Genomic DNA, 13,012 nt, shown 5'->3' with positions numbered 1-13,012 from the left:
ACTGGGTAATTGGGGTCCCTTCTGCCATTAGCAGCTACTAACAATGAATCATTGTTAGCGGGCATAAGAATGGGGGACTCCATTTTCCACCTTTGTCTTCAGGGGGCAACCCTATCTTGTCAAAAGGCAGTGGTGAAATGGCTTGTTTGACTCTGCTGGACCCCAGTGCCAGATGCCACACAATTAACTCCCCACTGGTTTCCTGTTTACATTTCCATCTGTGCTTATGAGACATAGTGTCTTATAGTTCCCATCATCTCCAGACACCACCATGTTTTCAAAGGGGATGCATGGAAGAGTTCTCTCGGCAAGAGAGCAGAAAGACCACAGACTTGAACAGAGAGAACATTCTCATAATTGTTGGTGTATTCTAAAAAAAACCATAGCAGGTTTATTCTAGGTGAGGTGTAAATCAGATAATTGAATTCCATACCGTCCCTGCCAACCAGTAAAAACAGAACTTGGTAAAACACAAAAGGAGGCTACTGATAAGTTAAAAACAACAGTATGATAGAGATACTAGCAAAACTCTTAATTGCTGCTTTTATTAAAAAATGTTAATCATCTCATTGATTTTTAGTGACTATTTCTCTCAACGAAATTTTTTAAATAATATATGCTTTTTTCACAACATTTAGGTTTCTTGAACTTATGGAAATGTGGACTTCGTTATTAATTATTTCAACTTTATAGGCATAAAAATATCATCAAGAAATTTATGAACAATTCTTACCCAGTCAGCTTACGAGATTATTTCATACGTCCATCTGTATCCTTTCACAGAATCTAGTACAATGCTAGGCCTTTAACAGTTATGTAATAAATGATGTATTACCTATTATATAACTCATTAGTTTAGATGTGAAATACGTACCTAATTCACTTACTAATGTAGTTACTCAAAAGCACCCTGATAGTCTGCATACACTTTCCCAGGTGCATAAATGACTTTGGGAATTTAGGAGGGAAAACGAAGTCCATCTTGATTCCTTCATGCTCAATGTACATTGGCTCTCTATAGTGTTGATATCACACCAGCTGTTGTTGTGACTGCCAAATACCCCTCCCAGCTTCACCATTCTGCATTTGTTTAGGCTTAAAGGTGAGGCAAATGAGAGACAGTGGCTCCACAAGGAGTTTGAAACCTTTTCATGAGTACTCAGCACAGCAAACCCAAACCATTAAGAATTCAAGAGCATGTGGAAAGGCTTTGATCATATTAAATACCACACACCAGGGGCACAAAGACATATTGCGTGCTCTTGTAAAAAAAGAAGTGTTGAGATAAATGAATACATGTCCCAAATTTATGCATTGGAGTTAGCTGACGATAAAGGTCAAATGAGAAGAAAGAGTAATGGAACCGCACAGTAATGATTTGTGACCTTTCTGCCGAAGACCTTTGCCTGTTTTTGAATTTGTTCTTTTACTTGTTTTCCACTAATTATTTAATACAGTGCTTGGAGCACTAGCTCTGGAGTGTGAGTGCCTGGGTTAAAATAGAGTTGCTGCTACTAACGGTGTTACGTTGGGCAAGTCATTTAATGTGTTCTTCTGGTTCCTCACCTGCATAAAAGACTTACCAATAGTCCATCTATGATAGAGTTGTTATGAAGATTAAGTAATACATGTAAAGCATGTACAAGCACATAGTAAGTGCCCAATAAATTATTATTATTCAGTATATTGAATTAATACGTTGAGACCAATTCACTATACAATAATCCCAGGATAGATAATCTTCATACATCTCAGCTTCTTCCACACACTGCTCTCTCTGCTTTGACATGCGTAGGGTGAGGAAACCCATTTTTAAAGTCTTCTTCGTAGTTGAGACTATTACAATATGTTCTCAACCATTGCCCCAGATAAATACGGTATTCCAAGAACAGACTGCAAAACTGACTTGATCTTTCTTCTTGAAGCCTTTTTAACCCTATCTGAGATCTTATTTTCCAACCACATTTCAGGAAGATTCTTTTCATCTATGAATTTCTATACATTTCCTAGCCAAAATATATTTCTACCACTCTTAGCTGAGTAAAGCTGATTTATCCATGGAGAAAAGATCAGGATTCTATTCTGAAAATTGCTGTCTTGGGCTATTAAGCCATATCCAATTTCCAGGGTGCCTGATGCCTTCATCTTTAGGGTTGAAGGATTCCATTTTGCTTCATCCATCAACCAGGAAATAGTCAACCTCGTCTTTATTGCAAAGCCACGTTTCTAATGATAATGAAAGCAACTCAGGCTGCTAAGTTGAGTCAGCAATTTTAAAATAAGAATTCTTTGACCAATGAACACAATCAAATTTGAAAAGCAACTGATAAAGGACAGAAACAAAACTTTGAAGGTTTTACTATTTTGTGTTTCTGAATAAAATGGATTTTTATGCCTTTTAACAAATACCTTTTCTAGTTATCACATAACTGTTTTTTCCTATTTCTCTCCTTGTTCTATATGCATAGTTTGTTTTAATTAGCTAATGAGTATTAGTAATGCTAATAATCATTAAAATATCAATACTCAATGTATGTATTAAAATAGAAAATTTGAGGAGACAGTAATCTATTTTTAGCAGTCAGTTGCAAATTAACCTTGACATGATGGAGTGGAGTGATTTAATATTTATTATTTCCTATGTAGCAATTTTTTATAATGTCTCTGCAACTTCAACATAGCTTTTCCCCTAAGGTAATTTTAATAATTTTGTTGTATTGCCAACATTTTATTCTTAGAATATGTAGATTTATTATAAGTATTAAATTCAGATTTTTAAGCTTTCTTATCATGTATTTTTGTCTCATATACTCAAAATACCACTATCAAGAATCAATCTGACCCTCATACACTTCCATTTGGTGCAGCCACTAAGGAGAACAGTATGGAGATTTCTCAAAAAATTAAAAATAGAAATACCATACAATCCAGCTATTCCACTTCTGAGTATTTATCCAAAGAACATGAAAACACTAATTCAAAAAGATATATGCACCCCTATAGGGGCCAGCCCTATAGCGTAGTGGTTAAGTTCACACACTCTGCTTTGGCGGCCTGGGGTTTACAGGTTCAGATCCTAGGCGCAGACCTACGCAGTGCTTTTCAAGCCATGCTGTGGCAGCCATTTCACATATAAAGTAGAGGAAGATGGGCACAGATGTTAGCTTAGGGCCAATCTTCCTCAGCAAAAAGAAGAGGATTGGTGGCGGATGTTAGCTGAGAGCTAATCTATATGCACCTCTATGTTCATTGCAACAACATTCATAACAGCCAAGATGTGGAAGCAACCCAAGTGCCCATTAATGGATAAAGGATAAAGAAAATGTGGTATGTGTGTGTATATATATATATATACAATCAATGTATATATATATGTGTGTGTGTATGTATATATATATGTATATATATATATACATACACACACAATGAAATACCACTCAGCCATAAAAAAAGACAAATTTGTGCCATTTGCAAACACATGGATGAGCCTTGAGGGTATTGGGCTAAGTGAAATAAGTCAGAGAAAGACAAATACCGTATGATTTCACTTATATGTAGCAGATAAACAAACACATAGATAAGGAGCATAGATTAGTGGTTACCAGAGGGCGAGAGGCTCGGGGGAGGGCAAAAGGGGTAAAGGGGCACGTGTGTATGGTGACAGATGGAAACTAGACTTTTGGTGGTGAACGTGATGCAATCTATACAGAAGCCGAAATGTAATGATGTACACCTGAAATTTACACACTGTTCTAAACCAGTGTGACCTCAATAAAATAATTTTAGAGATATACTATATTTTTTAAAAACAAATCAATATAAGATGCTTTCTCTCATCTTTTCATCTGATAGCAATCCCTCATTCCTCTGAATGCCACAGAGTTTTATCCATCCTCCTCCTTTCGTCCTAATCATTTTACTTTCCCTTTTTTGAATTTATGCCTCACCTCTTTTTTTTTCCAAGAAAAGTCCTGTAACTTCCTACTATGTTGTGTAGTTATTTATGTATACTTCATCTCCCCCATGCTGCCATGAGCTTCATGTGGATAAACTCAGTGTCTAATTTAACTTGGTAACCTCCATAGCACGTGGTGGAGTGTCTGGCACAGAATAAGCTTTCAATACATTTGTGGAATTAATGAATAGATGAACTGGTATACAATAAGTGTTCATCAAATGAAAACAATTCTGCAATTATTACACTAACCTGGGCTGGAATTATTGGCTTTAACAGGATTTTTAGGAGAAACAATATAGTAAGGGACAGCCCTTGCTAGTTAATTTCCACATATATGCATAATCATATACCAGTTTGGGCTGTACTTGCATTATATTTACACAACTTATTGAAAAGTTTGATGACAAAATCTGCCCGGGAATAATATAGATTTGTGTCTGCTGAAAACAAACCACCAGTTTAGATGATTGTGGGTTTTTTACTGAATTGCCTGGTTTGGGAAGATGACATCAATATGACTGTAGTGATAGAGCCTGTATTGAAGGGGAGGATAGGCCAAATACTCCCTTGCCTGGGTCACATGTGATAGTGGATACAGTAGGAAGAGCATTGGTTTTGGACTCAAAGAGACCTACTTTCAAATGCTAGCTTTGCCAACTACAAGCTGTGTGACCTTAGGCAGTTTATTTATTCAATCTTTAAGTTTCTGAGTAATACATATTCTGCACGGGTTTATATACAGGTTAGACACATGTGGAATAGTATTTGGCATACAGTAGGTCCCAATATGCCCTAGTTCTTATTGAGTCCCAGAGTAATTTGACTGAACTATATGCACAATCTAGTACACAAATTTAGACTAGTGCATGGTTTACAAAATGGGGTAAGGTGCATAAAAAGTTGATCATAGAGTAGTACTGTGAGTATAGTTATCCCTTGACAAATATTAGAAATTGTTGGTGTTGTTGAAAATTATTGCCTCGGGGGGAAAAATACAATAATATGGAGCAAACTTGGCCTAATTATCGAGTCCATCAACCCACTCCCACAAGATAATTCTAAGTCCTCCTACCATATTTTCGTATGTGCCCAGTTCTTCTCCCTCATGGCGATTATCTCAGTTGCAATGCAATAATCATTATATAGTGCATTATTTCATATCTGTCCCCCTAATAGAGTGTACACTCTATGACAGCAGGGACCGTACCTGCCCTACTCACTGCTAAATCTCAACCACCCAACACAACGCCTATTCACTCAGTAAATATTTGTTGAGTGAATGAATGAGTGAATAAATGAAGGCATGAATCAGTAAGTCAGTGAATGCTATTATACACACAATTACTGCTGTGCCTGACATGTAAATAGGTACTGAGTGAATGCCTTGCAATTGACTTGTCAATAGCATTCATTATAATAAAAGTTTCTAGAGAAAACTAGTTACTTCCTTGTAGTCACTGATTATTAAAAAATGTTATTTAATGATAACATCAGCAGAAGAACAGGCTGCCCTTGTAAAGTCTTTTATTGTCTGTCTTGCCTTTCAAACCAAACTACTAGGCACAAAATAGGCACTCAAAATAGCTCTTTGAATGGAAAATTCTAATCATGCTCTTGACATTGTCATTATTTCCTTGACTCGCCATTGTTAGGAACAAACAAAATTATCAGGGGGAAAAAACACACAGTTCTTTAAAACTCAAAAATTTTTTCTGCATTATTTATTTCTTCTCTTTTATTGGTTATATACATGACTCAAGCCTCATATTTTTAAAAAACAGATTTGTGTATCTGCAATTAAAAAAAGGAACAAAAACTAATGTCCTTGGAAATAAATTATAAGATGGAGTAATTATAGCAGATATTTGTTTCCATGAACTATCTTTGGATTCTTGACAGCCTTTTAGTCTTTATTTGTGAAAAAGGAACTAGCTGTATTTTTAATTTGCCTTCCTCAATCATCTTGAGGGCAAAATATCTTTTTTTGACTATGCTGTCCAAAAGCTAAAGACAAAACGTAGTTAATTAGTTCTTCCACATGACTCATCAAAGAGATTAACAATATTGTAACAGTTTGGAAAGCAAGTAAAGTCACAGAGAGTGAGGATAGAGAGTCCAAGCTGGTTAATAAAACTCCAACAACAAATTACACCCATCTTTTTGCTCCTCCTTCATCCTTTCTGCGGCCTCTCTTTCCTTGAATAACCTCTATCCTGGATATTTGGTTTATCATTTTCTTGATTTTTTCTAAATATACTTTCATTACATACATATGAATTCCTAAAAATATATGGTTTTGTTTTGAATGTTTTTACATTTATACAATGGGTTCATACTGTAATCTTCTGGGACTGCTCTTTTTTCACTCAATATTGCTAAGTCATCCATATTATTGCATGTGGTTCTAGTTCATATGTTTCACATTATATAATGTTCCAATTGTGTAAATAGTCCACAATTTATTTACCCATTCTCTTTTCAAAGAACATTTGGGTTGTTTCCAACTTCTGCTGTTATGACCGTGCCTCTAAGAACATTCTTGTACGTATCTCCTGATATGGGTGTGTAGGAGTTCTTTAGGAGTGTACTTCGAATTGCGTGCAAATGTTCAACTACACAAGATAATAGCAAACTGTTTTCCAAAGTGATTATATCAATTTACCTTCCCATAAGCAATGTATAAGTGATCTTATTCATCTAAATCTTCTCCAACACTTGGTATTACCAGATTCCTTTGAGGTTTTTTTTGTTGTTTTTTGACAATGTTTTTATTGGTGTTTTAGTTCCCACACTATGTTGTATATTTACATGGCCTCATCATATTATTAAAAAATAAACAAAATAAAAGTAAAAGAGGGTCATGCAAGACCAATGATGAGAGTACGTCATAAACCAGAAATTATGATTAATCAAATTTTACGTATTTAAGGTCCAGAGAAGGGGTTCTAGGAGAAGTAGATAAGGAATCCTAGCCCTGGTAAAGACCTCAAAGATGGCTTCTCAGAAATAACTTGAAGGGAAGGGCAGAAGGCCTTGGAATACAATGTGCCACTGGTACACAGTGCACAGCCCATTCTTCTCCTTTCCAGACTCATCTCTTCTACTCAGAGAGGCAGCAGCTCCAAAGCAATCATACTTTGGACATCTTTGAGTCCTTTGAAGGAAAGAGGGTAAAAGCTCACCATACCCTTGTTGCCAGGTCTAATGGCAATATCACACAAGTGTGGTGGCGATCTCTTAGGAGCCTCTCAGGTGAAAAACTGATCTGAGATTCTTTTCTCTCCTAGGATACGGCATTGGTCTCCCACCCGGCTCTCCACTGACCTCCAATATCTCTGAGCTAATTAGTCAATACAAGTCACATGGGTTTATGGATGTGCTGCATGACAAGTGGTACAAGGTGGTTCCCTGTGGCAAAAGAAGTTTCGCTGTCACTGAGGTAAAGAAAAACTGCTGATAATGTTGACACTTTGTACAGCTTTACCTTGAAGAATATGAGGAAATGCTGTTGTATGTGTCTTGTGATTGATAAGCCAGGCTATTTACACATCCTAGGACTCACCATGATATTTGGATTACTCCCAACTTCACTGGAAGAATGCCCATTCCTATAGGAATTTGCAGTAAGACAAGTTTGTCTTGGATTTAAATGTGATGCTATTTTGATGTGTAAATGTCTGAATTTCTCCTTTTTTTCTATATACTATATCCACAAGTGTGGAAGAAACGCTGCTCTGAATTACAGCAATAGTATCTGAGACTGACATTAACAGTGTTTGGTTTAACTGTTAATTGCTGGTCAGGATGTGGACTTCAAAATATCCTTCAAGAGATAATCAAAGCTAACTTCCCAGTAGTCCAGTGATGAATCCTTTGTGGGTTTAGAAAAATAGACATACCTTAACTGGTAATTCTTAGATTATAGAATCAGAGATTTTTTTTAACTTAAAAAAACCAATTCCCTTCTTTTACAGATGGGTAACTAACACCTAGAGATCTTAAGTGATTTGCCCAAGGCACACAAATGGTCAGAATCTACATCTTTCTATTGCAATGCTCTGCCTTTACAATGTAATTAGAAAGAAACCTGCAAAGTGAGCCAGAAAGTAGATGATTAAGACAGGAGGCTAAAGGTGTAACAAGAGCCACAGGCTCAGTTATTTAAGAGAGAAGCCAAATAAACCAGTACAAGTTCAGCCTGACATTTAAAAAAGAATCTAAAGCCAACAATAATGGCTTCAAATAGCCTCTATTTGCCAACAACTCCCAAATTTGTGTTACAACACAGATTCTTCTTCTGAGCTCCAGAACCATGTATCTATCTTCCTGTTTGACATGTCCACTTGAATATCCTACAGGTATCTCACATTTAACTTGTCAAAAAGTAAACCCTTGATCTTCTCTCCTAAATCTGCTTTCCATCCTGTGCTTCACATCTTGGGTAATGGCACCTCTGTCCATCCAGTTACTCATTCCAGAAACTGGCAGGGATCCTTAATGCCTCCCACATCTCACCTGCTGCATTCATCAACAAGCCATATCTTTTCCTTGTGTAAAATATGTCCCAGATATGCCCATTTATTGCCATCTCCACTGTCATCACTCTAGTCCAAGCCATCATCCCTCACCTGGACAACTGCAAAAGTCTCCTAACAGGTCTCCCTGTTTTCATGCCTGCCTTTCTCCCATTTGTTTTCTACATAGCAGATCACCCTTCTGCTTAGAAGCCTGCAATGGCCTCCCATGTTAATTAGGGAACAATCTGAAATGCTACAATGGCCTACAATGCCCTGTTGGACTTGACTCTGCCCACTTCTTCAGCCTCACCTCATGCCTCCTGGCTATTACAGCCACACCACAATGGTCATTTCAGATGGAGATACACCAGCAGCTTCCCTGCCTTGGGGACTGGGCACATGCTGTTCCATCCTCCTCCTCCAGTACTCTCCCCCTGACATTTACCCAGCTAATGCCTTCTCATCATAAACTCCCAACTGAGACCTGTCTTCTTCACAGCCTGCCCATAGTCCCTGACCCAATCTGAATCATATCTCTCTTTATAATCTCATATCTCACTGAGCAAAGGTTTAAAGGAAGCAAAAAGGGAAATGAGGAATTAGGGAACTAGCATGTTCTGTTTCTTACCACGTGACAAAAACTGTATTCGGGACATTAACTCACTGGCTCTCACTACAACTGTATAAGGCAGGTATTTTTATCTTTATTTGGAAAGATGTGCATGACTTTTCCTAAGAGAAATAAAATTGGGCTTACACTGGTCAGCAGAATTAATTCAGCCAAGAAAGCAAACAAACCAATTCCTTAAATTGTGCAAAGCAACAATCACTTGGTGCTTTCTACTGGTTGTTGTGACCATGGTTAACTCAAGCCAAAATGTCCAAGTAATTCAAAGTTGACAGCAAGACATTAGATGAGACAAAAGGAGTCTCCTAGTCATGTCAACAAAGCCAGCTGTATGGAATGACTGGCACCCCCAGACCAAAGCACCCCTCTGGGCTGTTGCCATTTCAGGATCATCAGACCTAGATATCAGCTGGAAGAACCACCTGACTCCTAGTGCAAGCCTCTGAGGGTGCAGGGCCCTGAAGACTCAGAACCTAACTCCACCTGGGCACATAGAGGGGAACATACTTTCAGAGATTAACACAACCACTAGCATAAATCCGTTAGAGCCTACAAACATAGGTTCCCTACCCTCCACACCTGAGGGGCCAAATAAAAACTGGAATGCCAGGCTTATGGAAAGGAAAGAGTTTTTATTCCAGGTGATATCAACTAGGAGATGAGAGTTAGCTCTCAAATGTGTCTCATTTCCGTGAAGAATGGAAGGCAAGGATTTTTGTTTTGTTTTGTTTTTGAGGAAGATTAGCCCTGAGCTAACATCTGTCACAAATCCTCCTCTTTTTGCTGAGGAAGACTGGCCCTGAGCTAACATCCATGCCCATCTTCCTCTACTTTATATGTGGGAGACCTGCCTCAGCATGGCTTGATAAGCGGTGCCATGTCTGCACCCGGGATCCAAACCGGCAAACCCTGGGCCACCGAAGTGGAATGTATGAATTTGACTGCTGTGCCACAGGGCTGGCCCCAAGACAAGGGGTTTTAAAGTTTGTAAGGAATGTTTCTGTTATAGGGATGGGAGTGGCCTGTGGCCTTGGGCACTTTCCCACCAGCCTGTGTTTGGCCTTGGGAGGCTGCTTACAGTGGGGAGGATGATGAGGTAATTTGCAGGTGGGCATCCTTAACTGTCTGTCTCCATGGCGGATAGTGGATTCTGGTGCCAGGAAGCCAGGGAGTAAGCAGGGAATGAATGCTTTGGTTTTAACCCCATATATGCTGGGTTTAATGTAGGGAACTGATATCAGGGCTTGTATCAAATCTATTTATTCCAACGTGAAAGTATCTAACACAAAGCATGATAAATTTGAAGCCATACATTTCTGGACTGCATCCTGGCTCTGTCAATTAACAACTGAATGACTTAATTGCTCTTAAGTCTGAGTTGCCTCATCCATGAATGGATATGATAAAACTTGCCTTGCCATTTTGTTCTGAGAATAAGAGCTCACTTATGGAAAGACCTAGTAAGAAACTTGGCACCAGGGCTGGCCCCAGGGCCAAGAAGTTAAGTGTGCATGCTCCACTTCAGTGGCCCAGGGTTTCACTGGTTTGGATCCTGGGCATGGACCTAGCACCATTCATCAAGCCATGCTGAGGAAGCGTGCCACATAGCACAACCAGAAGGACCTACAACTAGAATATACAACAACATATTGGGGGATTTGTGGAGAAGAAGAAAAAAAACAAAAGATTGGCAACAGATTTTAGCTCAGGTGTCAAACTTAAAAAATAAAAGATAACCAAGAAAAAAAAAACTACTTGGCCCAGTAAATAGTAAATAATAGAAGTATTAATTCTTCTTCTCCTTTCACTAGGAGAATTTCCTGGGATTCATAGATATCTTCAGGTGTCTTCCCGCAGCTCTTTTTAGAAGTGAGGAAACCTTCCTAGAAGCTCTCCAGTAGATTTTCTGGTATTTCATTGGCCAAAATTGTATCATCTGCCCATGTCTAAGCCATGAGGTGAGAAAAATGAGATCACCATGATAGATTAGGCCAATCATGACTCATCCCCTAGTACTGATGATGGGGCAGCTTCCTTTGAAATACATGGTAGAAAAGACCTAAACAAAAGCAAGGTTCCCTTAGGAAGGAGGAGACAGGAGAATGGATGCTGAATAGGCAACCAACCACCTCTTCCACACCCACTTTGTTGATGGGAAAGTTGCTTCATTTCACCTCCTACCCACTTCCAGTCATATTTACAATGAGTTCTTTGGATTTAATCATCTGCAAGAGCCCACCCAGCTTTGATACAGTGATTATGGTTTCCCTTTATATCATCCAAGATAAGAATATTTAATGTTCTTTACAGTATAGCATAATGGTCCAAAGCATGGGCTTTGGAGACTGGTCCAGGTTTGAATCCCACTAGCAGTGTGATATAGGACACGTTACTTGACCATTCTGAGCCTCAGCTTCTGCAGATTGGGGATGATAATATCTATTTCGTTGTGGTGAAAATTAAGTAAGATAATGCTTGTAAAATAATGAGCCTATACCCAAATATGATAACCACAAGGTCACTTACATTCCTAAGGATTATGAGGTGTCACCATAAATGTTTCAGGGCTGTATGGATTTACGAGTAATTTCAAACAAAACACCAATTTTTTTTTTCAGCCATGGTTTTTAAAGGGTCAGATTTAGGGGAGAGGCATTTGGGAAATTCTGGATGTTGTGAGCTGGAAGCCGTTGGATAAGAGGCTGATATCAGGATCAAGTTATGGTTGCTAGGACAACCCTGGGCCCACTTCCCAGATCAGCCGAATTTGGAAGGGAGAGGGGGTAAGGATGAAGAGAATAGAAGAGAGACGTATCGTTAATTGGAACTTCAGAGACAGAAATAAAAGAAGATCCTGATAACATCCACATGTTTGTAGAGACCAGAGGGCCACTCCCAGCCTCAGGGAATGTTGTGAACACACATGGAGCTATTCTTTCTCAAGGATGGTGGTCTGCACTGTGGCATATCCTGGTCTATTTCATAACAAAAAGCTTCACAATGATGCTCACGTGTGTGCCTGTAAACAACAGTACACATCCTTGTGCTCTGACTGGCATATTTGTCTTGAACAACCTGAGACAGAATTTCAGGATGTCACCCTCACAGAACGTAAAGGTAGAATGCAATTAACTGAAATCAATGTTCAGCTCATTGACTGAGCTTGGTCTCCTCCGTGAGGGCCCTCTGCCTGCTGGACTTCTCTCTGCTCAATCCATGAGTCTCCACCTGCTTTTTTTTTAAGCTTTCTCCCTGAAAAGGTCGGAAGAAGGAGACACATCTGTTAATGCTCTGCGTGCCATCCCTTTTCCTCAAATGTCACTCACTACTGGGCTGCATTACTGTAGAGAAACAAGGACCGGCTTTGAAATCAGACAAGCCATATTTGAAGGCTGCTTCTACCATCGTCACCTTGCCTTGGGCAAATCACTAACCTCCCTCAGGCTCAGCCTCTTCCTCTCCTCAGTGGCTCCTGTGAGGAGTAATAAGATGGTAGTTTAACGAACATATTCCTCTTCCTTCACCCCCCAGGGGGACTGCTGCAGGGCGCAGTGCAGCAGAGGCAGGTATGTTCTGGAAGGCGCCTCTCCCAACAGGTGCTTCCTCTGTTTATTTCTGACCTGACCTCCCATTTTCCAGGTACAGTCCTCGTCTACGTAGGTTGACACGGAGTAATTAAACACCCCTTAACTCTGAAAAGAAATATCCTAGATTGGCTAATAAATGATTTGATCACCTAGTAATATGATATGAAATATGCTTTTCCCCCTATTTTTGGTAGTTGGACATTAATACTTGGTCCCCTGTGAGAACCTTCACCTCTTCACCTCTCATCTCTTGGCAACCCCAGAGCTGTCTAGCTGCAGTCTCTCTGGAGGATAAACTCATTTTTTTGAATTCCAGGACTTT

At 39.1% G+C, this 13,012-nt stretch overlaps 1 protein-coding gene across 1 annotated transcript in view; it reads left to right on the top strand.

Moving 5' to 3' along the window:
- Positions 1-13,012, top strand: part of GRIN3A (glutamate ionotropic receptor NMDA type subunit 3A) — a 145,396-nt gene that overhangs the window by 101,607 nt on the left and 30,777 nt on the right. Inside the window, exon 6 of the mRNA XM_046642242.1 lies at positions 7,246-7,397. Coding sequence (XP_046498198.1) covers positions 7,246-7,397 — 152 coding nt within the window. The remainder of the gene's footprint in view (positions 1-7,245; positions 7,398-13,012) is intronic.

Source organism: Equus quagga, chromosome 1 (genome assembly GCF_021613505.1).
Source record: "Equus quagga isolate Etosha38 chromosome 1, UCLA_HA_Equagga_1.0, whole genome shotgun sequence".
NCBI lineage: Eukaryota > Metazoa > Chordata > Mammalia > Perissodactyla > Equidae > Equus > Equus quagga.
Note: the sequence above shows the minus strand (reverse complement) of the source record. Positions and strands in the feature narration are given on the sequence as shown.